The sequence below is a fragment of the Lipophrys pholis genome (genome assembly GCF_963383615.2).
Source record: "Lipophrys pholis genome assembly, chromosome: 8".
In the NCBI taxonomy this organism is placed as follows: Eukaryota; Metazoa; Chordata; class Actinopteri; order Blenniiformes; family Blenniidae; genus Lipophrys; species Lipophrys pholis.
This window is the reverse complement of record NC_137630.1, coordinates 11,809,484-11,834,799: the sequence shown is the minus strand read 5'-3', so window position 1 is coordinate 11,834,799 and position 25,316 is coordinate 11,809,484. Positions and strand designations below refer to the sequence as shown.

Genomic DNA, 25,316 nt, shown 5'->3' with positions numbered 1-25,316 from the left:
GAAGAAAAAGTTAAACTTTGTAGTCATGTTAAAGAACATCATCATTGAGGGCATGACATTTTATTTGAACAACTCAGGAAGCCCCGCTTTAGCAGGGCATCAAAAAATTGATTGAAACTCTTGATGTTCCTCTCCACGGAAATCTTTAGTAAAAGGCGAAAGATTTATACGCTCTGAAGAGAAACAAGAGTGTACTGACCTGTACTGCTTCCACGGACAGGATCCGTTTCTCAGTCATGTCTTCTTCTATTATGGTTCTTACATGCGTGTTTGTAAAGCAGTGCTGATTTCATTACAACATGACACAATGACGCTGTCATATACTGACACGTCAATGTTTCATGATATAAAACCGCAAATTGTTGACTTTTAGAGCGATTGTTGCACCGGAACGCTGCTCTATGGAAACGTGGACTCGTGGCCACGCCCCCAGCCCGACGTCACTTATTTAGTAGAATGAGTCACGAGAAGCTCTTAATGACTGAAAAAACGCGCTTCAAGAGAAAGATTGTGTTTTAATGTTACGTCCGGGAGAGTCCAGAGAGTAGGTTTATTACGTGAAATGATAAATTCACTCTTTAATAAATTTCTAGATTTGTTTTGGGTGTGCGCGAGAAGGTTGTGAGGTTTACAACTGTGACGTTGCAACTGGTGTGTGAGGTCCTCAGTGCACAGAAGATTCATACTGCAATCAATGTAAATGTTTGAATGTAAAGCTCAATATATCCATACGTCATTCTTCAAATTTGAATTGTTCACTAAACATTCTTATCCTCAGACCATAAAGTCACGTTTGGAGGTTGTGAAGTTTAATTATAAAATGAATCACCCTTTGTTATTGTTGGTTTCCTTTGATTCGGCCCTTCATGACAACACTTTATGAACGGGCCACCATCATAACAGATGACAAGAGACAGAAAGAGGAGGAAAAACACATCAAGGTGTCAATACCCGAAATGGGCCATAAACAAAAGAAGACAACAAGTCAAGAATAAAGAAAAGAATGGAAAACAACAAAAAACAAAACACACAGAAAACCCAGATAAGAGCAACCACAAGATCAACCATCCCATACGTCACATAACAGAACCCATACAACGTATAATGAAAAAACACAGCATCAGCACAGCCACACACGAAACTCTGACAGTTGCTCATACACCCTAAAAAACAAAACAGACCTGGAGAACAAATGCAATGTAATTTATGAAACCCCATGTAAATCATGTAGCAAAAAGTACATTTCTGTAGTTTATCCTCGTCGGCTTTCTGTTGCTCCTGTCGGGGCTTTCACAGTGGATATTGTCTCGTTCTCACTGTTCCCTAACCGTCTCATATCTTCCTTGACCTCATCCATTAATTTTTTTCTGAAGTCATCCTCTTCCCCTATTGCAGTTCCGTCGCAAATCGTCTTCATTTAATACGTTCTCTGTCGCTCTCTTCTTGTTTTGTTCATTTTAATTCCATCTATCCTGGTTTCTCTCGATGAAGCTCTCAGCATCTTCCTCCCTGCCGCCTGCAGCGCCGTCCCATTTTGGATGATTGACCCTTCATCTACTCCGGTTATCTTCAGGGTAGTGATGTCAGCCTTCTGTGTCGTTGCTTTGTCCTGCTTTTCCACCTCATTTTTCTTTGTTTTCTTGTGTGTAATTATTCATGTAGTTGAATCAGAATAGCACACTTCATTCAAGACAGCTCCTCACACATTTAACAGGAAATGTCCTTCGTTTTATAAAGAGAAATAATTAACGTGGGGATAAAATGAAAAAGAATCTAAACTGCTTTTGAGAAAAGATGGTTAAATTAAATCCAGTCGGACTTTGAGAGCTTACGCAACCTCAAAGCAATCTTTCCAATACCGTGAATTTAAAAGATATGGAAGGTCCAAAGTGTAGTGAAATCAATTCCTGGTAGAATATAGCTTTCTAAATATCGAGAGATTTAATATAAGATGTGACTATATCTTTCCTCTGCCTCATTTGTCAATCTCCTTTAAAAGACCTACGTAGTGAATACCAGGGATGAATGATCACTGCCTTTGAATATTTCCAATCCTTGATATTCTTTCTGGAGAAAATGGCAAAATATGATATTTTTTAATACATTTTTTTATTTTTTTGCCCAATCCAAAACTATTGTCAAAGTCAGAGTCAAAGTGAGCTTTAGTGTTAATTCTACTGTACATTCAAAAGACAATGACTGATTGAATATATTGCCAAATTAGATTTACAAATCAGAGGTGAAGAAAAGGAGTGCAACCGAATTTAATTAAAAAGAGCATAAAAAGCTGAAATGTACAATATACAATAGAGTGTAGCCACAAAATCAGCTATAGTCGTCCATGAGTATGGGATGTCAGATGTTCAGTGGGACTTGAAGCAGTGTCCATTAACGTAGTAAAGTGAGATCATTTATTCCATCTGGTTTGAGCATTAGGATTCAAGATGAGTGTAGATTTCTCAAAATATAGTCGCGTCTGGTCCTCAGTGTGCCTTATACCACGCAAGGCCAGAGGAAACGTGACTAAATCTCTTCATTCGCTGATCAAATACTGGGAAGCAGTCGTGGGACTCCATTTCCCAGAATCCTCTGCGGGGCCCTCCAGGCGTTGCGCTTCATGTGTTTTGAACGCAGAGTTACGTCCGTGTGGAGTTCACAGAGGCGGAGCACTCACAGTCGAGGAGCGGCTCGGAGAGGGACTTCAGCGGGGACTCGGGCGGCACCATGTGGGCTCGGTTGATGGTCGGGGTCGGCGGAGCGGGGCTCGGGCTGCGGGCTTCCCGGGACGGCTTGCTGCGGACGGCTGGAGCTGGATGTGCGGGGAGGAGGCAGCAGAGGCAGGCGTCCAGCACGGAGGTGAGAGGGGCACGCTGAACTTCACTTAACTTTTGTTAACCTGTCCCTAAAAGCATGTGTTCATACATAGAAGGTGAATTCATAAACGATCCTCTGCAGCGGTAACAGTATTTCCAGGAGTGTGTCATGCAGATCTAATGTTAAATGTTCCAGCAGATTGTATCTGCTCCACTTCACTGATTGAATTATAACCACGAGTGACTGACTTCTCAGTGCTCTGAACTGTGATTTCACATAGATCCACTTATTTATTTAATCCTCATCTTTCTGCAGAGCAAGTTTTGATTGGAAGAAAAGCTCATGTGGGCAACATGAGTCTAAACTATATATTTTTTTTAATTGTTTTTTTGTTGTTGGTTTTTTTTTTACTGATACATAAGTCTATCTGTCTATTCTCATTAATAGCTGACTTTGGACTTGAACTGCACAATATCCCACAATGCCTTGCCCTGCTGATAAGCCCCCCTCCACCAGCCGGTTCAAAGGTCACAAGTTAGAGCTGAGAGATACAGGAGTGAGTGAGAGAAAAAGGCAGACATGTCGGCGAAAAGAGGAAATATTGTGTTGAAAATGTGCAGTAATGAGGGTGAGGAATAGGAGAAGCTTCAGGAGACATAATGAGATGTGATGATGAGGATCAGGGAGAGTGGCGATGTGGTGGTTGGACCCGATTATTTCATATACGCCTTTAAATCAAATGTATCACTATATGTGTAATGTAGGTGCTTATAGACACATTTCACTGTGTACTGCTATAGTCACAAAACTTCTGGAAAGATGCTCACATTCTGGTGCCCGATACAAAGGCTTCTTGTCTGCAGGGAGCTCATAGGGACTGTCGGTGAACTGCATCTGCCTTGCCATGCTTTTTTTAGAAGGGAAAAATGTCCCCAATTAAGGACAAATGGATTAAAGTTAAGATATCCCTTAGATTGTTTTTTCAAAACATGTCCCGAAAAATATATTTCCTTTTTAAAAAAAAACAACTATAATATTTTCTTAAATTAGTTTCCTGTGTCAACTATCTGGTATCATTCTTTTATCAAGGCTTATAGTAAAATTGTCCCACGTGGAGGATAGATGCTTGAATGGATTTCAGTATTTATTTTTAGTCATCGCAGTGTTTGTTTGTTTGTTTTTGTATTGTTCCGCAGGCGCCGCTTCAGAAAACCCCACTATTCGATTTTCACAAACAGCATGGGGGAAAGATGGTGGAGTTTGCGGGCTGGAGCATGCCCGTCCAGTATAAAGACAGTCACATCGTCTCGCACATGCACACCAGAGAACACTGCTCCATCTTCGATGTCAGCCACATGTTGCAGGTGAGATCGGTGTACGCCGACAAATAAGCTCATATTAACCCAGTACTAAGAAATGCTGACCGTACCCATCTGAAATATCACTGTTCAGCTAATATTTCATCCCCTTGTCAGACCAAAGTCCACGGTCGGGACCGGGTGAAGTTCATGGAGTCCCTGGTGGTTGCAGATATTGCAGAACTGAAGGATAACCAGGTAGATAAAGAACCGTCTCGGTCTCAATGCGCTTGAACTTAACTGCATGATACTTTAAGAAGCAGGATTGGAAAGGTAACGTCAGGGTGAACTCTGGATTTGCATTACTTCAATGGAGGTTGTCTTTTTATTGCCGTATGTTGACATGGGAACTTTTCCTGAAGAAATAACCTGGTCCAGAGCGGGTTGTGAAAGACCGCCTATGATTCGGCTCTCTCAGAAAATAACCTGTCCATTTCTTTAACATTCTGTGGAAAAGTGAGAGACTGACTATATAGAGATAACATGGCCTGCTATATGTCAATAATAAGAATAAATGGGTCAAAACGTGATGTAAAAACTAATTTCACAAAGCGATTCCTCAGGCATGTTGGTCTCTGGTGATAGTTCAGGCCTCTCGTTGTGGTGGATATGAATTGTAAACACAATTTGATTACTTTTAACTTGATAGTAATGATTTGAAGCTCCCATGTTCAGTGTCGGTTTAGACTTTGGAGGTAACGCTTCACAGTGTTCAGCATGTAGTTCAGACATGTGCAGCCGGTGGTCCGTGGGCCTTGTGCCGCCCCATCCACATACTTTAGAAGAATGTTTCAATTGAAATGACTCCCGAATCACTGTATTACTGTGTTCAGCAAGGTAGAAAATACTAAATGCCTTCATGTTGATCGTAATCGGGGGATAAAATTAGTCCTTTTCATTGAGCTCGCCGCCATAAATCTCACATATCTTTGTTGAGGATGTGCTGGGTCATTATTTAGTTGTGTGCCAATGACCATAACCTTTTTCAACCTTAATCAAAGTTTTTCTTTCTTTACTCGAGTTGCTGTTGTCGTTTGTCCATATCTTGATCTTGATCTTACAGCTTTTCTTTAGTTTTGGATCTGAGCTTCACTAAAATCTCAGTCTGATGAAGTAGAAATGTGCCTTTGAGATCTGCTGGATTGAGCTCCGAGTTGGTTTAATTGTGATCATGAAGGCTTCATTAGGTTGAGAATATCTATCACTGTGGACCTGCTCAGGCCGTCTCACCGTTCTAATTCTCCACCCTGGCTCCGTAGGGCACGCTGTCCCTCTTCACCAATGACAAAGGAGGGATTATTGACGACCTGATTGTGACAAAGACAGACCAGGGCTACCTCTACGTGGTCTCCAACGCCGGCTGCGCCGAGAAAGACTCGTCTCTTATGAAGGTCAGTTGTTCTGTTCATTATTAACTATTGACTGTCATCCCAATCAGTCAATTCATTTATTTGAATATTAAATGTTTTAAGTAAGAAATATCGACGGGTGTTTCCCAATGCCTGAAGAATTTAGATTTTTATCAGTTGTCAACCAAGTTTTTCTGCTTTGTCCTAAGAAACAAGAAATTACTCATAATTAGGAGGACAGAAATGTATTTCAGTTTCAAAATTTTTACTTAAAAAAAAAAAGATCTCAGGATGATCAAAATAGCTTTCAGTTTGAGTTGTTGGATTAACGGTTGGCGCCGTGCAGACCCTGTAAGTAGACTGACTGTTAGTGGGTTTGGTCTGCAGTAACTGACTGTCTGTGTTTCAGGCCAGACTGTCTGAGTGCAAAGCTGCAGGTCTGGATGTGGATCTGGAGTTTCTTGATGAGGCCCTGATCGCTGTACAAGGTACATTATTGCTCTTTATTATTTCTCTTTTTTGTTATATGGTATTTAAATCCTTTTCTTTTCTTTTATATCTTAATTTTCTTGTCCATACTTTGCTATTCTTTCTTCTACATTTACATGAACACGAGTAAAAAGAATGAAAGCTTGATCTTACGGATAAATGATCTTTATTGCACATGTCTGCAAAACAAGTCCGTCTGCAGTCATCCAGGATCACGGTCACATGTTGCAAAGCACCATGGGATTGATCCTCTGAATCTGGTATTGTTGGTGCACACAAACCCACTCGTCGTTTATTCAGTGTTCATGTAAATCGAACAATCTGATCTCTAAATCAGAATTAATTAGAATAAAAATGTGTGAAATGTAAACTGTCTCTTTTAGTTAGAAATAAACGTAATTGTGAGTGGTATTTTCATGAATCACGTTTTTGTTGTAATTGGGGTTCCTCGTCTTCCGATTAAAACTCTGTGGGTCCTCAGGTCCCACTATGTCTCGTGTGCTGCAGAAGGGAATGAAGGAGGACCTCAGCAAGCTGACCTTCATGACCTCGGCCTTGTCCACCGTGTTTGGAGTGGAAAACTGCAGGGTCACTCGCTGTGGATACACCGGGGAGGACGGGGTGGAGGTGACCACTTCAAATGTTTAAGATTGAAGTTTCAGGCAGTGGAGTTACCCGAGTTTAATCTGTGGTAGATTCTTCTCGGGTCTTGTCACATTAATCTGATAATTGCTATAGAAAGTGCTCGTGTCACATTGGGTGGAAGGTGTTTTAGGCCCTGTTTACACGACAACGAATTTGAGTGTATCCGCAAAACTTTTGGGGGGTCCGTTTACACGGCGCCAGTTTGCGGATGCGCTGTATCCGCAAAGTTTTTAATCCAGTTTCCCAAGGTGGAAAGATTCTTTCACGGTGGAAATCCCTCCTGCGGAGACTGCCGGAGGCAACAGAGCCTGTTACTGCACATGCACATCTCTCCCCCTCCCTCCTGCTCTTTCAGTTGTAAACAAACATGGCGGCCACGTAGTGGTACGACCCGCGGTCCATATTCTAGTTTTATCGTCCAGATCAGTAGTTTAATAGTTGAGACTCAGCCCTGATAGCATCCGATGTGTCATCAGTCCATGCGGATGTCGGGTTCTCTCCATTTTCTTCACGTTTATAGTGTGTTGTTCTCTGCACACGTCTGTGTAGTTTCATTACAAAATCAAGCAACAGCGCCCTCCAGTGGCCCGGCATACGTGTAAACAGGGCCTTGGTGTACCACACTTGTGTAAAATTATTGGTAGATTTTACGATATAAAAAAGTGTCATTTGTTAATCAGAATATTTGCTGCTGTTTACTCAAAACGCATCTCATTCATAGATACTAGACAATACCCCACAACCAGATCCCAGTTTCAGTTAGGGAGGCTGAAACAGTCTCTACTTTTAAGACGAGACTCAAGACTTTTCTATTTACTAAAGCTTACAGTTGGGGCTCCCCCTCAATCTACTTCTCTGTCTATCCAATCCTTTCCTCTCCTCTATCCCCTCACCCCAACCGCTCAGCAGAAAGCCGCCACCTCTGAGTCTGGCTTCTGCAAAGGTTTTTTCCTGTCAGAGGGAGTTTTTCCTTTCCGCAGTCGCAAATAAATGTGCTTGCTCATGTGGATTTGTTGGGTTTTTCTCTTTTCTCTGTTAAAAGCACCGAGAGGTGACTATTGTATTTGGTGCTGTATAGATAAAGTTGAATTGAACTTCCATAAAGCTTTAGCCACCACAGAGCCGATCACAGCTGTCTGGGGACAAAAAGCAGGGTGAAACCAGGATTGGCTAGAAACAAACGCTTCTAATGATCAAAGTTTCATTAAATATGACAATTTTCAGAGCTGCCCTGTTTTTTTGGTTTTTTGTCTTTGACTCAATTGGCAATATTTTCTCTTTTCTTGTTATTTCTTCATCAAAGGAACACATTGTTCAGTAACAATGCTACAGTTGTCCAAGTCCTCAAGGATCCTGGATGAATTAATGGTTTACTGGATGGATTGTTGTTCCTCTGTCTTTATTGGCCCACTCAGCTGGGGCCGTGCAGAATGGATATAGGAGGGTCTCTCTCTGTATAACAGAGGCATCATGAGCGTTTGCTTTTGTTGATCTTATTTGCTTCTCACGCACACTCAGTGTGAAGACTCGCATGAGTCAATGGGTTATTCTTTCACAGCATCCACAGTTGTACAACTGCAGCTTAAGTATTGTTAAAGCTTGTATCAGCTTTATCTCTGGTCCTCTTTATGGAAATTAAATGTCCCCATAATACTTTGTAAATGTAGGATTGATAATCTATTAATTATTTTTACAATCATCATGATATTTCCTGAATCCCAAATGCTTTTCTAACCTGTGAAAATGAAGTTTTCAAAACTACACAAAGCAAGCACTTTTTTCTTGAGTTTCAGTTTTCTTTTGAAGTTATTCAGTCAGTTGCATTCAGCCTCTTTGCTACTAAAATGTCACTAAATCATAAAAACGGGACCCTTAAAAAATTTTTGGGGTATATTTCTTAAATTGCATCATTCAGTAATAACATGACATTCTCAACAAGGTATTAGAAATTAACTGTTCCGATCTTTTCTCAAAGACCTCTGCAATGACATAAGTGGCGCCAGAGTTGTAATACCCTTTTCTACCACAAGATGGTGGAGTGAGTCACTTTTTCATCCAGTGAAGAAGAGAAGTAGGTGTAGGTACAAACCCTTGTATAAGTGTATAATGTTTGTTCCAGATTTCGGTTCCTCAGTCCAGAGTGGTGGAGCTGACCCAGAAACTGCTGAAAAACAGTGAGGTAAAGCTGGCCGGTCTGGGGGCTCGGGACAGTCTGCGGCTTGAGGCGGGGCTTTGTCTCTATGGCAACGACATAGATGAGACCACCACGCCTGTGGAGGCCACCCTCGTCTGGACCATAGGTAAGATTAGCATAACACATTTCATTCAAGGCGTTGTGGGGTTTTTTTTGTCAACAGGATTGTTTTAGATTTTAAGACATTGAATTAAAAACTGGAATGTTGGTGTTCTGGCCTCTAATTCTTCTGCTTTTCTCCGTCACACACAGGAAAGCGCAGACGTCAGACCAAAGACTTCCCAGGTGCTGATATCATCGTACCTCAAATCAAAGCCAAGACAGCCAGAAAGAGGATCGGTCTGGTGTCCACTGGCCCCCCAGTCAGACAGCACACACCCATTCTCAGTCCTGATGGGAAGGTCATAGGTCAGAAGGCAAACTGTATTCACATTCCTACTTTACATTTGATTGAATTTCTATTGTTGGGAATAGATCAGAGGCTTTCCTCCCACACTTTCCCTCTTTGTTTTATCTAGGTGAGGTGACCAGCGGCTGCCCGTCTCCCTGCCTGAAAAAGAATATCGCCATGGGTTATGTGGACAAAGCGTTCGCCAAGAACGGGACAGCCATCCAGGTCGAAGTCAGGAAAAAAGCAGTCCTAGCCACAGTAGCCAAGATGCCTTTCGTGCCCGCCGGCTACTATTCTGGATAAAACACACACACACACACACACACACACACACACACACACACACACACACACACACACACACACACACACACACACACACACACACACACACACACACACACACACACACACACACACACACACACACACACACACACACACACACACACACACACACACACACACACTCTTAAGATAGAACATTCCTTAACTCTCAGCCATTTTAACCAATGGTAACCCCTTGTGTTTACCTTCAGTAGTGCAACACTGTTGTAAGAATTTATTTCTGTGGTTCAAGAACTAAAAAAGGACTAAAGAGATTTAATTAAAGTAATATTCAATATGAGGATATGTGAATGCTAACAGTGAGAGTCATGGACGAGTAGTAGTTTTTGTGTGTGTATAACACATGGTTTTGTGTTATGATTCTGAGTTTAATAAAAAAAACAAAACAAGCTGAGCTTGTCTGTACCATGAGGAATAAAAAGTGTTTTTATTAACTTTTTACAAAGATAGGTTTTTGTAACTGAAAAATGATAGAAACTTGATTTCTAAACTGGATCAGAATGAAAACAATACAAATGCTTCTTTTACTGCTATATTCAACATATCAATGCATCTCTTGTTTTTTGAGGTCTTTCTTTTGCGACAGGATCAAACTTCTATATACAACAGCTTTATTCAAAGGATCAGTTTGATATCTTTTCAAAGCACAATCTGAAATGTGCCAATGTTAACAAACCTGTCACTTCAGTTACAGACGTCAGTATTTTCATGCTAACTGCCTATTTTATCTTTTTTCTCTCTTGGTTTATTCTTGAAAATAAAGTCTAGAACCTGGTGCAATGATGCAATAAGGTACTTCACGTTTACCTCAAATGGTACAACTTGGAAAAATGTTGGAGTATTATTAATAATAAAAAAATTTCTTCAAATCAGACAGTCTTTTTCTTACTTTGTGACTTTTATATAAAAAAAAATAACACTACTGATTTAGTAATGATGCACTGTTGGAAGGTCTGCTATATATGTAAATGTGGCCTTTTGAATTTAGTTGAATGTTCATGTGACCTTTCTAAATAACTTTTTTTTCTTTTCATTTGATTGAAATGAATGTCCCTTTTAATAAAAGTGAATTCTTCTGCTTCCGTCTCTGAGGTTCTCTTACTATGACTTTAACACAAGTATTGTTTAGTCGCGCCGATCTATATCCCCTCAGACGGGGGAATCGGACCAGCTCTCTGTTACCAGGGCCAGGTTCTGACTGCCCTATGGATCTAAAATACCCCAAAAGATTCAGTAGAACAATCAAGCTGGTGACGAGGAAACTCGCCTAGCCATGTCCAGACGCCAATCCCGCTTTCTCTGACAATTAGCTCTGCTAAACAGCCTCAGTAGCACAGCCAACCAGTCAGTCACTTCTGTTAACGGCAGCTTTCCTCTATATGACTATGGCACTTGGTGTACGTTGCTAGGTTTAGTTTAGAGGTTAGGATAAACCCCAGTGATTAGTTTGTAACTTAGTTACCCGTGGAGTAGAACAACCTTTAAGAACCTTTTATGATGTTGATGCGCACAATCACTTAACCTTTTACTACCATTCAGAATTAAAGGAATGACGTATACGGATTTATAATAATAATAACCAATTGAAAATCCACAAAACAGTACTTTAAATGCAATGCTTATATTTATTGAGCATATTTTGGCAAGGGTTAAGCTACAGCACTTGATTCAAACTTATAGAAAATGGCGACAATGATTCAAAACTTTAATTACGGATAATACTTTGGATTAAGACAAATAAAACTGAGCTTTTCTGAATAGGTAACCTGATCGTTGTCCTCTGGAGGGGACTGGGCGTGGCAGCTTGGCCTTTGCTACCACGCTCGGTCCGGACCTGTCTTTAGTTGATCTCCTTCGGAGGGCACAAGAAACTCAGTACAGAGTTCCAGTTGTCCCAGGGAAAATCTTCCATCAACCGGGAGAGGGGTCCAGCCTCAATGTCAATCTTGGTTTCGCAAACGTTGTCTTGTAGCTGGGTAGGAAAGTTCCAAAAACACCACTCGATGTCGACTGCCGTTCAGCGGTGGGTCCGCGGAAAGTCCCAGGATTGCCCAACCCGGGCCGCGGCGTCCTCACCTCGGAGCTCTCTCTCTTCTCCTTCCTCCGCATGGTTGAGTCGGGTGTTTTCTTCCTCGCGTTGTTGGCGAACCGATCGGGCTGTCCAGATCTCCGGAGATTCTTCTCTTTAGTCCTTTTTTAGTTCTTGAACCACAGAAATAAATTCTTACAACAGAAACCCATGTTTCTAAAAGTCAGGGATGCCAGTTCCTGGATGTCGCCCGATAACGACCCAAATTCATAACACCTTAATAAATGATTAAAAACCTCCCAAATCAAACTAACCAATACCTCTTTTGCCTTAATAAAATAAGAATAGCCACTGAGTTAACTTATATATTTCTAGATATATATTTCACACTTTTGAATGACTCTTAGACGCACCGCGGGACGTAAAGCGGATTGGTTTCCCGGAAACACTGGACGTGAACAGGTCCGACCTGGCGCCCCCGCCTACCGGTCTTTCAGTAGTGACTGAGGGGAAGATGGTGGACTTGGCGACAGCAGCGTGCTCTAAACTCCGTCCTAAACACTTTGAGAAAAACTTACCGTCTCAACCTGGTGTTACATACCGGTTACCCGGGGACAGACACAGATAATACACCCAGAAGGACCGCTGAGGAGAGCGACCTCATCGCTGCGGGAGAACTCTTCAGTCCGGCGCTCGCTCGCAGCACGGGCGGAGCGTTGCTGTTTGTTTGTGACGGTCGGTAGCCAGCAAGCAACGAAGTGTCAACAACAGAGCTTGAACCGAGCAGCTCGTTTTAACACAAAGAGACGAAGCGGGGACCACCAGGCCGGGGTCTGCCACTGCTGTAGTGACCAGCGCCCACCCAGAGGAGACCTCAGGCGGGCCAAGTTGCTCCAGCTAGCAGCTAGCTGTGGTGGATCGAGGTCGACATGCCTCGGAGCAAAAGAGGGAAACGTGGCTCCGGTAAGCCCGGTAAGTAAACAGCTACCGACACGACTAAAACTCAACGGCTCGGGGGAAGAGAGCAATACAGACACAGTTAAACTCGTGAATGAACTGGCTGTGGGGTGTTTCTTCAACATATGGGCGCAGCAGCAGCCTGTTGCTCCTCCAACTTCAGTGTCTCACAGTCCTGTCATCCATGTGGCTCATAAAAACTCAGATCAGTCAGACTGTTTTCAGTGTTACTCGGTTTGATCGCGTCAAATCTCTACATTGAGTTCATCTCGACGTCGATTGGGAGAGATTTCTATTTACATGTGGCATGCTGAAGTTGCACATGTCCGGTTAAGGTTAACTGTGAGTTATTTTTAGCTGTTCGTGACGTGTCACCTCATAGAAATACACATAAACCAAACAGGAAAGCCACGCAAAGATAATAATAAAAAAATTTCCCGGGTTATTTTCAGATATGTTCTGGTGGTTTGTATTTGTCCATGTACAGTAGTGGTGTGGATCACACGTGTGCCTACAAGGACGTTGCAGCCCCCTCACGTTTTATGGAAGCTCACACGTGCAGTGTCTAGTCTCCCTCCCTCACACACACAGGCACACGCAAGATCTTCTGCAGTGCAAATTTCATCCAGCGCTCACAAAAGAGTGAGATACTAAGTCATACAGTGTTGTTTGTGATGTGAAATATTTTTCCACTGCAGGTTTTTTAATGAATAAATCAAAGCAGCTGACTTGTTTTCTTCATTGTCGTCCCTGCATCCATTCACACATTCGTCCATTGTACGCATCGTCTATACATCGTAATTCCCACACGCGTCCCCCACCCATACATCATCTCCAGGCTCTCTTCGACAAGAGGTTCTTCAGCTGCAGCTGTCGGCCAAAGCACAACTAAAAGGTAACTCTTTTGGTTTTTGATCCCCGCCTCGGCTTTGCATCCAGCTCCCCCCTCATCCACCAGCTCCCCTTAGTCTGTCAGTGCATACTGCAAACCCAGCAGTCACATACGTGCCCAACCCATTTTACTATACCCGTCTTGTATATTCCCTGCCGTGTCGCTCACCTTAACACAATTAATTTCACCAAATGCGTAGCTTTGAGGCTCCAGAATAAGTTTACTATGCTTGCCAAACTCAAATGCCTCCAGGTGAGGGGTTACCACCATGCTGAGATTTACCCTGCCACCCTGGGACTTTCAGCTCTGTCCCTCACTTCAACGGCACTTCCTCCTCTTGCAGGCCGCTGCCGAAATCTTGTTTTATCACCAACTAATCAGATAAAATCTTATCTGCTCTGACACCAGCAACAGTTAGTAATGTGCAGTATAATCAGTGTGACACTCTCATCACATGGGATTATTTCCATGTGACTCTACCTATAAAACTAAATGTTTGACAGTTAAAGTATAATGAATTTGAAGACTTGATATTTCACACTTTAATCAAAGTGTCACATATTTGACATGTGTTGTTTTGAATTTAAGAACAGCTGCCGAGTTTGTGATTTTCCACAGAAACCTCCCACTCCACATGTAAAAGACTATCTCTGGATCTCTGGCAGCTTTCCCACCTAACTCACAGCTCTGGATTTGACCTGAGGGTTATTGCAGGAGTTATTCCAGTTGTGCCCGGAGACTTCAAACTGTTAATTATATCTTTACAGATTAGAATATCTCATAATGTTGGAGTATGGTTTGTGCTGCATGAATTCTCATACAATGAAGGCAGTATGCTGTTTAGGCAGCAAAGGAAATTCGTGTAGTGAGTGTACCGGTCATTTGAGTTCTGTGCCTTGTATCTGCAGTCTGCGTAGCCTCAGCGTGGCTGGCCAGGGGGCTCAAACTAGCTTCAGCCGCTTCGTTTCACTGTTCTGATTTGGCAGACATTGGAGCCACGTCCCACTAGAGCTGTGCGACTGACTGCTATGTAAGCAGAAAGTAGCAAAGTGGAGACGACACGTGAGGCACTTCACCGGTGTGTGGACATGCCTGTGTGGGAGGATGTGTAGCTTAGTGTGTGCGTGTGTGTTTGTGTTGGCTGCAGGCGAGTTCCATGTACTGTGACCTAGGGTTCAAAGGTCATGATACAGGCCTACAAAGTGCAGTGTCTTTGCTGTGAGCAGTGAAAAAGAAAGAACAAACAGATTTATTTCAAGTTATATTGCTTGGCGTGTATATGGATGGTTCTTTTCTCTTCATGGAGAAATGAAGCTCCTAAATGACATTTTTGCTTGATATGTAAATCCCATGTTGCAGTTGGTGCCAAGACGTTAGTTATGTTATTAGTTAGTTATATTATTTAAAAACTGAGGACATGCATTCGGTGAGGTTCTTAAAATTTGCCCTGGCACATCTTATGTCATCACTCGGCTCAGTTAAAAGAAAAGCGACTGCAGTGTCTGTTTCTTTTTGTTTTTTAAATGAATTAGTTTTAAGTTACCTTGTACCTCGTGTTAAATGTCCTTTGTCATAAAACACTACCACAGAAGCCTGATTTGAATTGGAGGCTCTGCCCCCTGTGCACTCAGTCTTTCAAGTGAAGTTTTGATACAGCGAAGTGTGGGAAATGGTTGCAGGCAATAAGACTGTTACTGTTGACTCGTGTCACTACTGTGCAGTGTGACGTGTCAGACGGTTTTGAGGCGGTAGGTGCATGTTTAGACCAGAACGTGATGACGGTCCAATGCAGCAGAAACTCAGCAGAGCCAGAAATCAGGAGACGGTGAGTCAACACAAGTCAAAACGACTGACCTATAGTTTAGTTCACTCGTCCAGTGAAGATCACGTTTGGTTGAAGTCTTGTCTTAAGATTTTCTAATAATTTAAAATGCGTGGGGCACTGTTGTATCGTGTAAGGAAATGGTTTTCTATTTTTCCAATACGTTTGTGGGACAGAATGTGCTCAATAAATAGGCAACTTTTGCTGCTTATGCAATTCCAATGATTAACAGTAACCTGACAAAGTAAACATTGGGGATAATATAAGCTTCTTTAATTGCAACGCTGCAACATGAGTGAACTCTGAGTTACCGCAGATGTCCTGGATGACCTACACACGTGTTTGTATGGCATTGTTGTGAGGACATTCACTGTGGTAATGCATTGCTCTGCTTACTCCCCTAACTTTAACCCCCTAAAGCACAACGCTAACCCTGAAATTCAGTTTTAACCGCAAATAGCATGTGGAACTGTGTGAGAAATTACATTGTTCCTCATAAAAATAGTTGTGAACACACACACACACACACACACACACACACACACACACACACACACACACACACACACACACACACACACACACACACACACACACACACACACACACACACACAATAGGAATAAGTATTTCACCCTGTCCTGTGGTCTGACCATTCTGGATTGTACACACCATATGAATGAATGACCACTCTAGTCTTCAGTAATCCCACCAACAGTAGAAAGTCCTGAGCCAGCAGGAACCTGAGGTTTAGCTTAGTGTGGCTGGCCTCACTCTTACCCCCCCCAATCTCGAACACATGGCACTAATAAAAGCATTGAAGCTCATGGAAAATCCTTTCACTGTCTGATTATTAACCTAGTGAACATTGGCTCCTTTGTGTTTGTGAGTTGACAATAGTTAAGAGCATCTTACCTATGAGTAGCTGCAATATAGTGCAGATAATGAGTTGAAAGGTTAAACAAACTGCAGTATATCATTCTCATGCAGTATGCATTCAACATCGATCCGGTGGATGCCTACCGCTCTACATTGATATTTCACAGTTTTAACATTTGGTTTGAAAAATCATGAAGAAGGGAAAAAAACTACAAAAGAAGAAAGTCATCAACTGCTCTGCTGCTTAATACTGGCAGCATGACACTCCTCCGGTGGGATTGAATCCCCTGACCTTGCAGTCACAAGCTGGAACCTGTAGGCCTCTGTATCTGTCTATTTAACTAAAAGTATTTAAATTGTCTTTTTACAAGCTTTAGAAAAAGAGTTTTACTTTTATGTGTACAAGCGAAAGAACACAAAGAAAAGGTGTAAATTGGAGAACTGAGGCTTTGGTGACGTTGTAGTTTCACTGCTGGTGTTTTATCTTGTGTATCCAGTTTCCTGTATTGCTAGAAAAAAATCCTAAAAATAAAGCATTGTTTTGGACAAAAAAGCCGGCAGAGAGATGATAACGGCCAGTTCACTTACAATCGCTCTCATCGTCTTGACTCAGAAGCCACGGTTGAAGTTGTAGCTGATTCCCTCAATGAGAAGTCTTCTTTTCTTGCCATCGTCTCACTTTGTGCGCACACATTGTGTTTTTCTGTCCGCAGGTAACAAAAATGGGCTGAAGGGAGAGTCCGCCGCCAGCGACGACGAGCTGATGTCTGATGTTCTCAGCCACTACAGCAGTGCCAGTGAAAGCACCACGGTGCTGGAGGACGGCTCAGGTCTGATGAACCTCAGTTACAGTGAAATAAGTGGCTTTTACCGGGTTGTTTCTGGAGCTCACTGCTCTGTGTTGTTGTCTGATCCAGGCGAGCAGGTGGATGAGCAGACTGCCCAGGAAGAAACAGAAGACAAACTCAAACAGTGTATAGACAACCTGACGGACAAGAGGTGAGGGTTTGGTAACGTCATCATTTCAAAGGAGAAAAAAAATCTGATTCATAGGTTTGATTTTGAAATGTCAAGAGGATTATTAATACTAGTTAAAGATGATGTTTTTTCAACATTTTGTTATCCTTCACATACCTGTTCTCAATGTACTCTTGATGGCTCGTCTTTATACTCAACTTTGTGTCAATATCCGTACTGAACTGTGAAAGTTTTGTTTGTATATGCAAAATTTTCTTTGGAATAAAAAAGAAAAATCACTGCATTTCATTCACAAGAACCCAGTTGATTCAAACTTGCAGACAACACTGGAGCCGGGCTGTATTCGTGAGTCAAAAACATACTGTTTAAACCACATTAAAACACTTTATGCCAACATGTGTAACCAGTAACCACTGGGACATGATTCTCACAACCCGATTGACTTTCTGTCCTTATTTACTTTGGCAGTCCTGTTTTTAACAACTTATTCTCTCACATAGGTTTTGCCCGCCATCAATATAAATCTGATTTTGAGGTTTAGTATTCTTGACTTGTGAATCTTATTTTTTTGGGTTATTCTTGACCTATTCCTGAAAATGTGTCTTTATTTTCAGACATTTTTATGTAGAACTTATTTAGATTCCTACTCATCATGCCGTCACTGAAATAATAGGACAAGAAACACAAACTAATGTGATACTATCTGAGGTGTGACACTGAAAAAAAAACCTATTTTCAACACTCACCGTGTTTTTACTGTGTGTCTCTCGCTCAGTGCCAAGACTCGTCTGGCAGCTCTGGAGTCACTACGACTGGCCTTCTCCTCCAGAGTGCTGTATGACTTCCTGACGGAGAGGCGCCTTACTGTCAGCGACTGCCTGGAAAGAAGCCTGAAAAAAGGTAACGCGAAGAGGAGTCGGTCATTCCTATGCAGCAATTACAGCTCTTATGGTCAAAATATCTTCTCTCATATTTACATTGTCATGAACTGATGTTTTCTTTTCCTTCTCCATGTGTCCAGGCAGCAATGAGGAGCAGGCGGCGGCAGCCACAGTCTTCGCTCTGCTCTGTATCCAGCTGGGTGGCGGAGACGAGGCAGAGGAGGGTTTCAAGATGCTTCGCCCTATCCTCACCGCCATCCTGATCGACAACACTGCCGGCATCGCGGCTCGCCAGAGTGTGAGTGACCACATCTACCCTCAATAATGCGTTAGATACGTTACATACTCCCATTTGAATTGGATTGATACATTCTGACATGTGATTCAGAACATTTGAGGCTGATATTTTCAGGACATGTCAGTTGTGACATTTTCAACGTGCTGCTGCTTTCTGCTTTCTTACTCTGACTGTTTTGCAAAGCAACTGAAGTTGTAGTTTGATGCATGTCACAGTTTGATGTAAACTCAACCATGTATGTGAACATCAGATATTTCAGTATGTGTTTGGAGGATCAGCCAATACCTGAGTAACTTTAACACGGTCTCAATCTGTCGGTTACCTTCAGGCCAGTGGTTCAGCTGTTGTATAGACAATAACTACTTTCCATGCTTCTTTTTTTTAATTACTATTTGCGCAATTTCATTACAAATACCACATTTCATCTGATGTTTTCAGAGCCTCAAGTTACCACCAAGCTGATGTTAATAATGCAGAAGTTGAATATCTTCTTAAAATGTTTTGATTGTTGCTAAGTTCAAGTTGTAATCAGTGTGGAGGAGTTACAGCTTCACAAATGTCCATCCACTTGACCTTTTCCCGCATCCGTTTCTTCACCAGTGTGCAAGGGCGTTGGGGATGTGCTGCTACGTCTCAGCTGCTGAAGATGGAGAAGTGAGAACAATTTGCACAACTGTTAAACTTGAAACATGGATAGTATGAGTTTGTTTTCTTGTTGTGTGGTACGTAGTCTCGTCTGAGATTTAATGCCGTTTTTTTTTTTCCTTTCGTCTTGCCTCTCAAGGACTTGATCAAGTCTCTGGCCCTTCTGGAGAGTGTGTTCATGTCCTCGTACCCCAACAGAGAGGGAACGCTGCCCACTCCTAAACCCGGGAGTTCCGGCTTGCACGGCGCCGCCCTGCAGGCCTGGTCCCTGCTGGTCACCCTCTGTCCTGCCTCGAAACTCAGACTGCTACTCGATCTGTGAGTCCGTAATCTAATCACTCATTCATATCTCCAGCTATGCCAATCATTGTTTATAACTAACAGTGGGTTTCTCTGTCCGTCCCGCTCGTTCTAGTCACCTCCCTAAACTGCAGGCCTGTCTCGAGAGCAGCGACGTCAACTACAGAATAGCGGTGGGAGAGACAATCGCCCTGCTGGTGGAGCTCGGACGAGAGATAGATCAGGTAATGGCATGATGGAAGACTAAATGTTTCACTTCCAGTGCTGCTGGATAACTTCATATCCAATGTTCAAAGTCATTTCGTTAAATTAATTGTTTGTGTCTGTGCGTGCAGGAGTTTGAGGTTGACGACAGTGACAGTCTATGTGAATGTCTGAAGAGTTTAGCCACTGATGGCAACAAACACAGAGCCAAGAACGACAGAAGGAAACAGCGCTCGATCTTCAGGGAGGTGCTACATTATATAGAGGTATGCTGCAGCTCTGTGGACCTCAAATATGTTGCTTCACATATTTTCTTCGATCTGAGTCGGTGTATAGTGAACTCATATCCAGCATATAACGTCAAAAACAACTATATTTTAGAGCAATTTTTTTCTGGCTTAAAATCTTGAGACGACTTCTTCTGTTACCGAGTGTCCATCTTATATTTCCCCTGCAGAACGAGGACTTCACTGAGGAGAAGATCCGGTTTGGAGTGGAGGGCGTTTACATCGACAGCTGGATGAGGAGACGAAGCTACGACGCCTTCAAAGAAATCCTGGAATCTGGGGTCCGGCATCATCTACAGGTGAGGGACGCAAAACGTATGACTTTGGGACTCCTTATAGCAGGGGTGGGGTACCCTGGTCCTCGAGGGCCGCAGTCCTGCACGTTTCCAATGTGTCCTCACATCAACACAGCTGACAGCAATTATTGGCTGGTTATCAAGCTCTCTGCAGTGCCAGGGCTGTAATATAGTCTTCTCTTCAGGCAAGTATGAAATGCAGGAATGCATACATTTATTCTCCCAAAAGACAACTTGAGGTTGGTACAAGGTCAGAAAAGGAAGCAGTACAAACTATTTTTGTTCAAATTGGACAATGAGGGGGTCTGCGTGACCTCATCATATCATAATAAACTTGTTATATCTTTAAAACCTCAGAATCACTTTTTTAATCTTCCGGAATTCTTTAGCAACGCAGCACAAACGGCAATGTTTTCCAGCTCTAACGCAGCACAAACGATTGGGACTATTTTCAGAGTTTTGCGTGGGGTAGGACGCAGCTTCACGTAGGTGTGAATCGCCTGCTGACCGTGGAGGAGCTGCTTTTCATTGTTTTGATGTCACTGTCAGCGTTGTTCCCCACGGCAAGCTGGCATTTTAAATTAGTGACGCCTGTCTGCAGAGAGGCCGCCCGGCTGTACGATGGCTTTGCAAACATCCACGTTGAAGTGTTGCTTTATGTTTTGAGCATAAAATACGTCTAAACAGCGATATGTTGTCAGGAAAGGTTGGATAGCCGCAGTGCTGCTGCGTCAGCCTGCTCGCTGGCTGCAAACTGTGGAATGGATTTCCTAACTCATTACTCCACGTCTCAGTGAGACCCGCCTCCCTTCAGGAAATCCATTCCACAGTTTGCAGCCAGCGAGCAGAGCAGCAGCGAAACACTTGTGGAGTTTTTCAGCAGACAGGAAAGCTTCTAGTTTCCTGGATCGGAAATTTCCGATCGGCCCCCATCCCCTCGCCCCCAGTCCACTCAAACAGTGGATGCTCTCACTCTGGGTGCTAACCTCTAGATCTGCGTGGCCCCAGCATCATTTACTGCAGGCAAATATATGGTTACCTACAACTTAGACAAATGTTTCAACAATCTGCAGTTTGCTCTTCGGACATGCTGAGCCTGTTTCCACTGCAGCCTGTAAATGTGCCCATTGTTACTTTGTGTGGAGAACCTCCCAGATAACACACAAACACACCCAGACACCTACAAACACTGTGTGTTTGGGGAAATCCCACTGCATCCACTGTTTTGCATCGATACAGCTCCCATTTTTAACGACTGTTGTGCTTTTGCTGATAAATGATGGACCTGTCAAGTTGAAATGTACATTTCTGTAGATGTTGAAGATGATTGTCCACGTCCTTCCTGATTGCTCACAATGAACTGTTAACTTTAATGTGTCTGATGCAGTTCAATCCACTACTGAGGGACATCTTTGGCCTCGGCGCTCCCCTCATCCTCGACACGACCATCAAAGCAAACAAGATCTCACGGTTTGAGAAGGTAATGGCTTTGACTCTTGTGACTGAGCCCGTCTTAAGATCTTTCTCCTCCGTATTGCAGTCACGAGCTGATTTCATTGAACGATTTGAACTCCCAGTGTAATGCAGTCCCAGCCCGAGATGCTTCAGCACGTTTCTCTCGTTTCTTTCATCAACAGCATCTTTTCAACTCTGCTGCCTTCAAAGCCCGAACCAAGCAGAGGAACAAAGTCAGGGACAAACGCGCCGACGTGATGTGAGCGTGAAAAGGAAGCGAGGAACTCTTTGGGCTTTACAGAATCCAACACGACACGATGCCTTCAACGCCTTGCCTATCAAACTCACAAAGATCCAACGCACATGGTTTAACCTCCCACCTCTTTACATTAGATGCGACCCACAGAGATCTGGAGCGACATTAGTGTGGTTTTCCTTTCAGAGGTGCGTGCGATGTGAGCAGAGGTTTAGAAACTACACTCTCTATTCGGCCGCTTCATTTTTACAGAAAGTTGTTGCATCGCACTGTCGAAGGCGGATACGCAACACATCCAGGTATAAAGGGACACGTTTAAATGTTTGCTCAGCTCTTTGTGGGTTGATCCTCCACAGCTTCTCTTAACTGTCAGTGGAAAATGAAGAAGTGCAGAGAGAGCCGGTGTAATGTTCTCTCTCTCGCTGGCATTAGCTTCTCACTAACTTTATCACACAACCAACTGCAGCAGTGGATTGTTCACACTGTTTCTGCGACTTATGCATAAGCTTTAGATATCAGATCTTATTAGTTTCATCAATGCAAGTACACTGACAGTAAAGTATTATATATCACTCATTTGGAAGTGGATTTGTGGATCTCCACTTCTTTTGGTGCTGCTGGGTATTGGTTTTGATGCTCGGCTCCAGCTGCTGCTGTCATTCGACAGGTCTGGTCGGTGTTTTAATTCAAATTCCCGAATTTTCTGGAATAATCCTCCTCCACCGATTCCTTCCTTCCTTCTACACCAGAGGAGCCAACTTCAGCTGCCAAACCCCAGACTGACTCAACCAATGCAACCGAAAAAGAAAACGTGTGTGTCGTTTGTGTGAGAGCGTGTTTTACTTGATATTAATTTAATCATGAACTGAAACGCCTAACCATATAAACAAGATGCCTAATTAAACAAAATGAAATCAAAGACTTGTGACATCTCTACATTCATTGTGTTTAAGAAAACATTAATTTTAACCAGTTCTGATGAATGTTTGCATTTTACATTCTAATTTATTAAAGGGGCAGAATTGTTGGGTTTTTAAGAGACAAACTGTTTACAGACACAGATTTGGAGTAAAGATGAGGGGGAGTTTTTCCACTTGTATTTTTGATGGGGGTTGGTGGGTCATATAATCTATAAATGTGTATTGCAGATATACTGAGGATTGGAATGTATGAAACGATGTGTATTTGAAATGTTGGATGCATTTCAATGATTTCTTTTCCTCTTATGAGCGGTGAATACATGCAGCCCACTGATCAGAGGCGCTGACCACTCATGCTTGGTAATGCTGCTTTTAGTTGTGGTCACATCTACGACTTCTGTTCATTGGACTAAAGTTTTCAGCCACCGAAAGGATTTGTCTTTTTTAGTGGTTCGTATGACATGTCACAAAACATTCACGAAGCTCGTGTAAATTCCGCTGAGCCGTGCCCAGTGGATTTGACCTTTCTGTGATATTCTGGCCTCATCAAGCCATGTGGTCAGCACTTCTGACGTTCGGGCACGTGGAAAACATGTTTCAATAAAGAAAAGTCATTTCAACACCTCTTGTTCTCTGTGATGACAAAGAGTTGTACCGACATTTTAATAAATGTACTGAATGTTGTGGTCGCAGTTTGAAGGATTGAACTGCAGTTAGTAAAGATTAATTTGTGTAGCACTGACCAATCACATCTAATTCACCAGGGATTTTAGAAATGGAGAAAAAAAAATGTATGCTGTCAATTTGACCATATGCGCGCACCATAAACCAAACATTTAACATGAATAATGATTCGACAGTTTGTCTTTTTGCATGTTGAAGACAAGAGGCGGTATTGTTTTCAAATAGTAAGCGGCCATTGCATAAAAATGTAAAACAATATTCAATATTGCCACGACAGCAGAAAAACAAAGTTCAGAGTGACAGTGAGAAGGCAGCATAACACATCAGTGACTCCAGTTATTTAAGCAGACCGTAATCCTTGAAATTATATTCTTGTAATTATCACATCCATATCAAATATATATGTATATATACAGGAAATGTAACTTAATAATTTAGGATGAATTCTTTTTTAATTGTCGTCACTCAGATATAATCACCTATTTATCAAAGTGAAAACAGTTGAATGAAAACAGATTTACTGTAGCAATTGAGTTACAATAAAAATACAAATAATTTGGAACTCTTGAGTTTTTAACTATTTGAATATTGACAATAAATCCCCCCCCCCCCCCATTTTTATTCTTCCCAATGTGCTCCTGTTCATTAATACAGCGAGAACTATTTATGTTAGCAGATGAATTACCTCTGAAAACTAAACTAACTACAAATATGGGGAATAAATACTGTACGTCCATGAAGGTTCAGATGAAAACTACTGCTTACATTTAATCACGATTGGAATCAGGGAGTTTAAAAAACTCACTATTGTAATTATTTTTATTTATTTTTTAATTTTTTTAATGTCTGGGATCTTACCCATACTTATTAACACTTGAACTGTAATCTAATTTGCTTCATAGATCACATGTTTACCATATAGGACCATTCAGAATCAAAAGAATTAACAGTGCTTTACAAGGCACACAATAATGCAATAAATTAAAAAAAGGAAGTTGTGACATTCATGGCTTTAATGGGGCTGTGGTCATTTACTTACACTGACACACAGAGCTGTGTGTCATCTGCATAATTGTGATGGGAAATGTAATGCTCTGAACCAGAGGGCGCATGCACATGTTAAACCAAAGAGGCCCAAGGATGGAGCCTTGAGGAACGACACAAGATATTTTCATACTCTCAGATTCATAATTACCTATCGACAAAGAACCGTTTGTATCTTGCAGGTAAGATTTATGCCAAATTATTTCTTTGCCAAATATTTCTTCAAGCCCGGTCAAGCAATATGAGACATTCAATATGATATATAATATGAGATCAACTGTGTTGAAAGCAGAACTAAGATCCAGGAAGACTCAAACTGAAACTCAACATGTGTCACTGCTCACATCAACGCCATTCAGCACATTATTAAACCGTGGTTTGATCATGAGCCATAAGTAATCCCAAAACACATTAATTTGTATAAAAACTTGCTTTTTTAGTAATCTCACCGACAAAAAAGGCAAATTTATGTTCATAGGTCATTTTGCTTATTGACAATAATTATTCAAACGTTGACATCTTTTTTGTAGAACAGAAAATTCTATATTTGTATATCATTGTGAAATTGGTCTAAACTTTGTCAAGTAAAGCTTTGATCTTTTGTCTACAGGACAATTCAATGCAATGGATATCTAACGTTGGATAAATTCGTATAGAATTTGGTTTTTTTTTTTTAAAAAGGAACATACTTTGAATTAATATTTTCTTCATAAATCATGCCAGCAACACACACACACACACACACACACACACACACACACACACACACACACACACACTAAATATAGTATATTTGTAAATCATGCTTTTTTTATGCCCTTCGTATAATAAAATGTCCCAGAATGGACGTTTTATAAACATGTTTTTTTTTTGTTGTTGTATGTATTCATACCTCTATTCA

The 25,316-nt window shown here is 41.9% G+C and overlaps 2 protein-coding genes across 3 annotated transcripts; both read left to right on the top strand.

Annotated features, from left to right (window-relative positions):
- Positions 1 to 2,644: 2,644 nt before the first annotated feature.
- amt (aminomethyltransferase) lies at positions 2,645 to 10,666 on the top strand. Its single transcript, XM_080469107.1, has 9 exons — positions 2,645 to 2,856; positions 4,011 to 4,178; positions 4,290 to 4,370; positions 5,432 to 5,563; positions 5,931 to 6,009; positions 6,492 to 6,637; positions 8,775 to 8,955; positions 9,102 to 9,257; positions 9,368 to 10,666. Exons 1-9 carry the CDS (start codon positions 2,725 to 2,727, stop codon positions 9,541 to 9,543), a joined length of 1,251 nt encoding a protein of 416 aa, XP_080325233.1. The 5' UTR covers positions 2,645 to 2,724; the 3' UTR covers positions 9,544 to 10,666.
- Positions 10,667 to 12,097: 1,431 nt separating this feature from the next.
- On the top strand, positions 12,098 to 23,378 carry ifrd2 (interferon-related developmental regulator 2). Of its 2 annotated transcripts, XM_080469105.1 has the most exons (13): positions 12,098 to 12,589; positions 13,413 to 13,469; positions 16,881 to 16,997; positions 17,085 to 17,166; positions 17,921 to 18,045; positions 18,167 to 18,324; positions 18,925 to 18,978; positions 19,109 to 19,287; positions 19,385 to 19,493; positions 19,605 to 19,739; positions 19,931 to 20,059; positions 21,444 to 21,536; positions 21,694 to 23,378. In XM_080469105.1, the coding sequence occupies exons 1-13, from the start codon at positions 12,547 to 12,549 to the stop codon at positions 21,772 to 21,774; spliced, it is 1,362 nt and encodes a 453-aa protein (XP_080325231.1). In that variant the 5' UTR covers positions 12,098 to 12,546; the 3' UTR covers positions 21,775 to 23,378. The 2 variants fall into 2 exon arrangements, with proteins under 2 accessions (XP_080325231.1, XP_080325232.1); XM_080469106.1 differs by lacking the exon at positions 13,413 to 13,469 and having other exon boundaries at positions 12,105 to 12,589.
- Positions 23,379 to 25,316: the final 1,938 nt, after the last annotated feature.

Coding starts and splice junctions, on each gene's coding strand:
- amt (XM_080469107.1), top strand. CDS start 2,725: ATGTGGGCTCGGTTGATGGTCGGGGTCGGCGGAGCGGGGCTCGGGCTG. Junction 2,857..4,010: donor GGCAGGCGTCCAGCACGGAG/GTGAGAGGGGCA, acceptor ATTGTTCCGCAG/GCGCCGCTTCAGAAAACCCC. Junction 5,564..5,930: donor AAGACTCGTCTCTTATGAAG/GTCAGTTGTTCT, acceptor TCTGTGTTTCAG/GCCAGACTGTCTGAGTGCAA.
- ifrd2 (XM_080469105.1), top strand. CDS start 12,547: ATGCCTCGGAGCAAAAGAGGGAAACGTGGCTCCGGTAAGCCCG. Junction 12,590..13,412: donor ACGTGGCTCCGGTAAGCCCG/GTAAGTAAACAG, acceptor CATCATCTCCAG/GCTCTCTTCGACAAGAGGTT. Junction 19,740..19,930: donor AGGTGCTACATTATATAGAG/GTATGCTGCAGC, acceptor TTTCCCCTGCAG/AACGAGGACTTCACTGAGGA.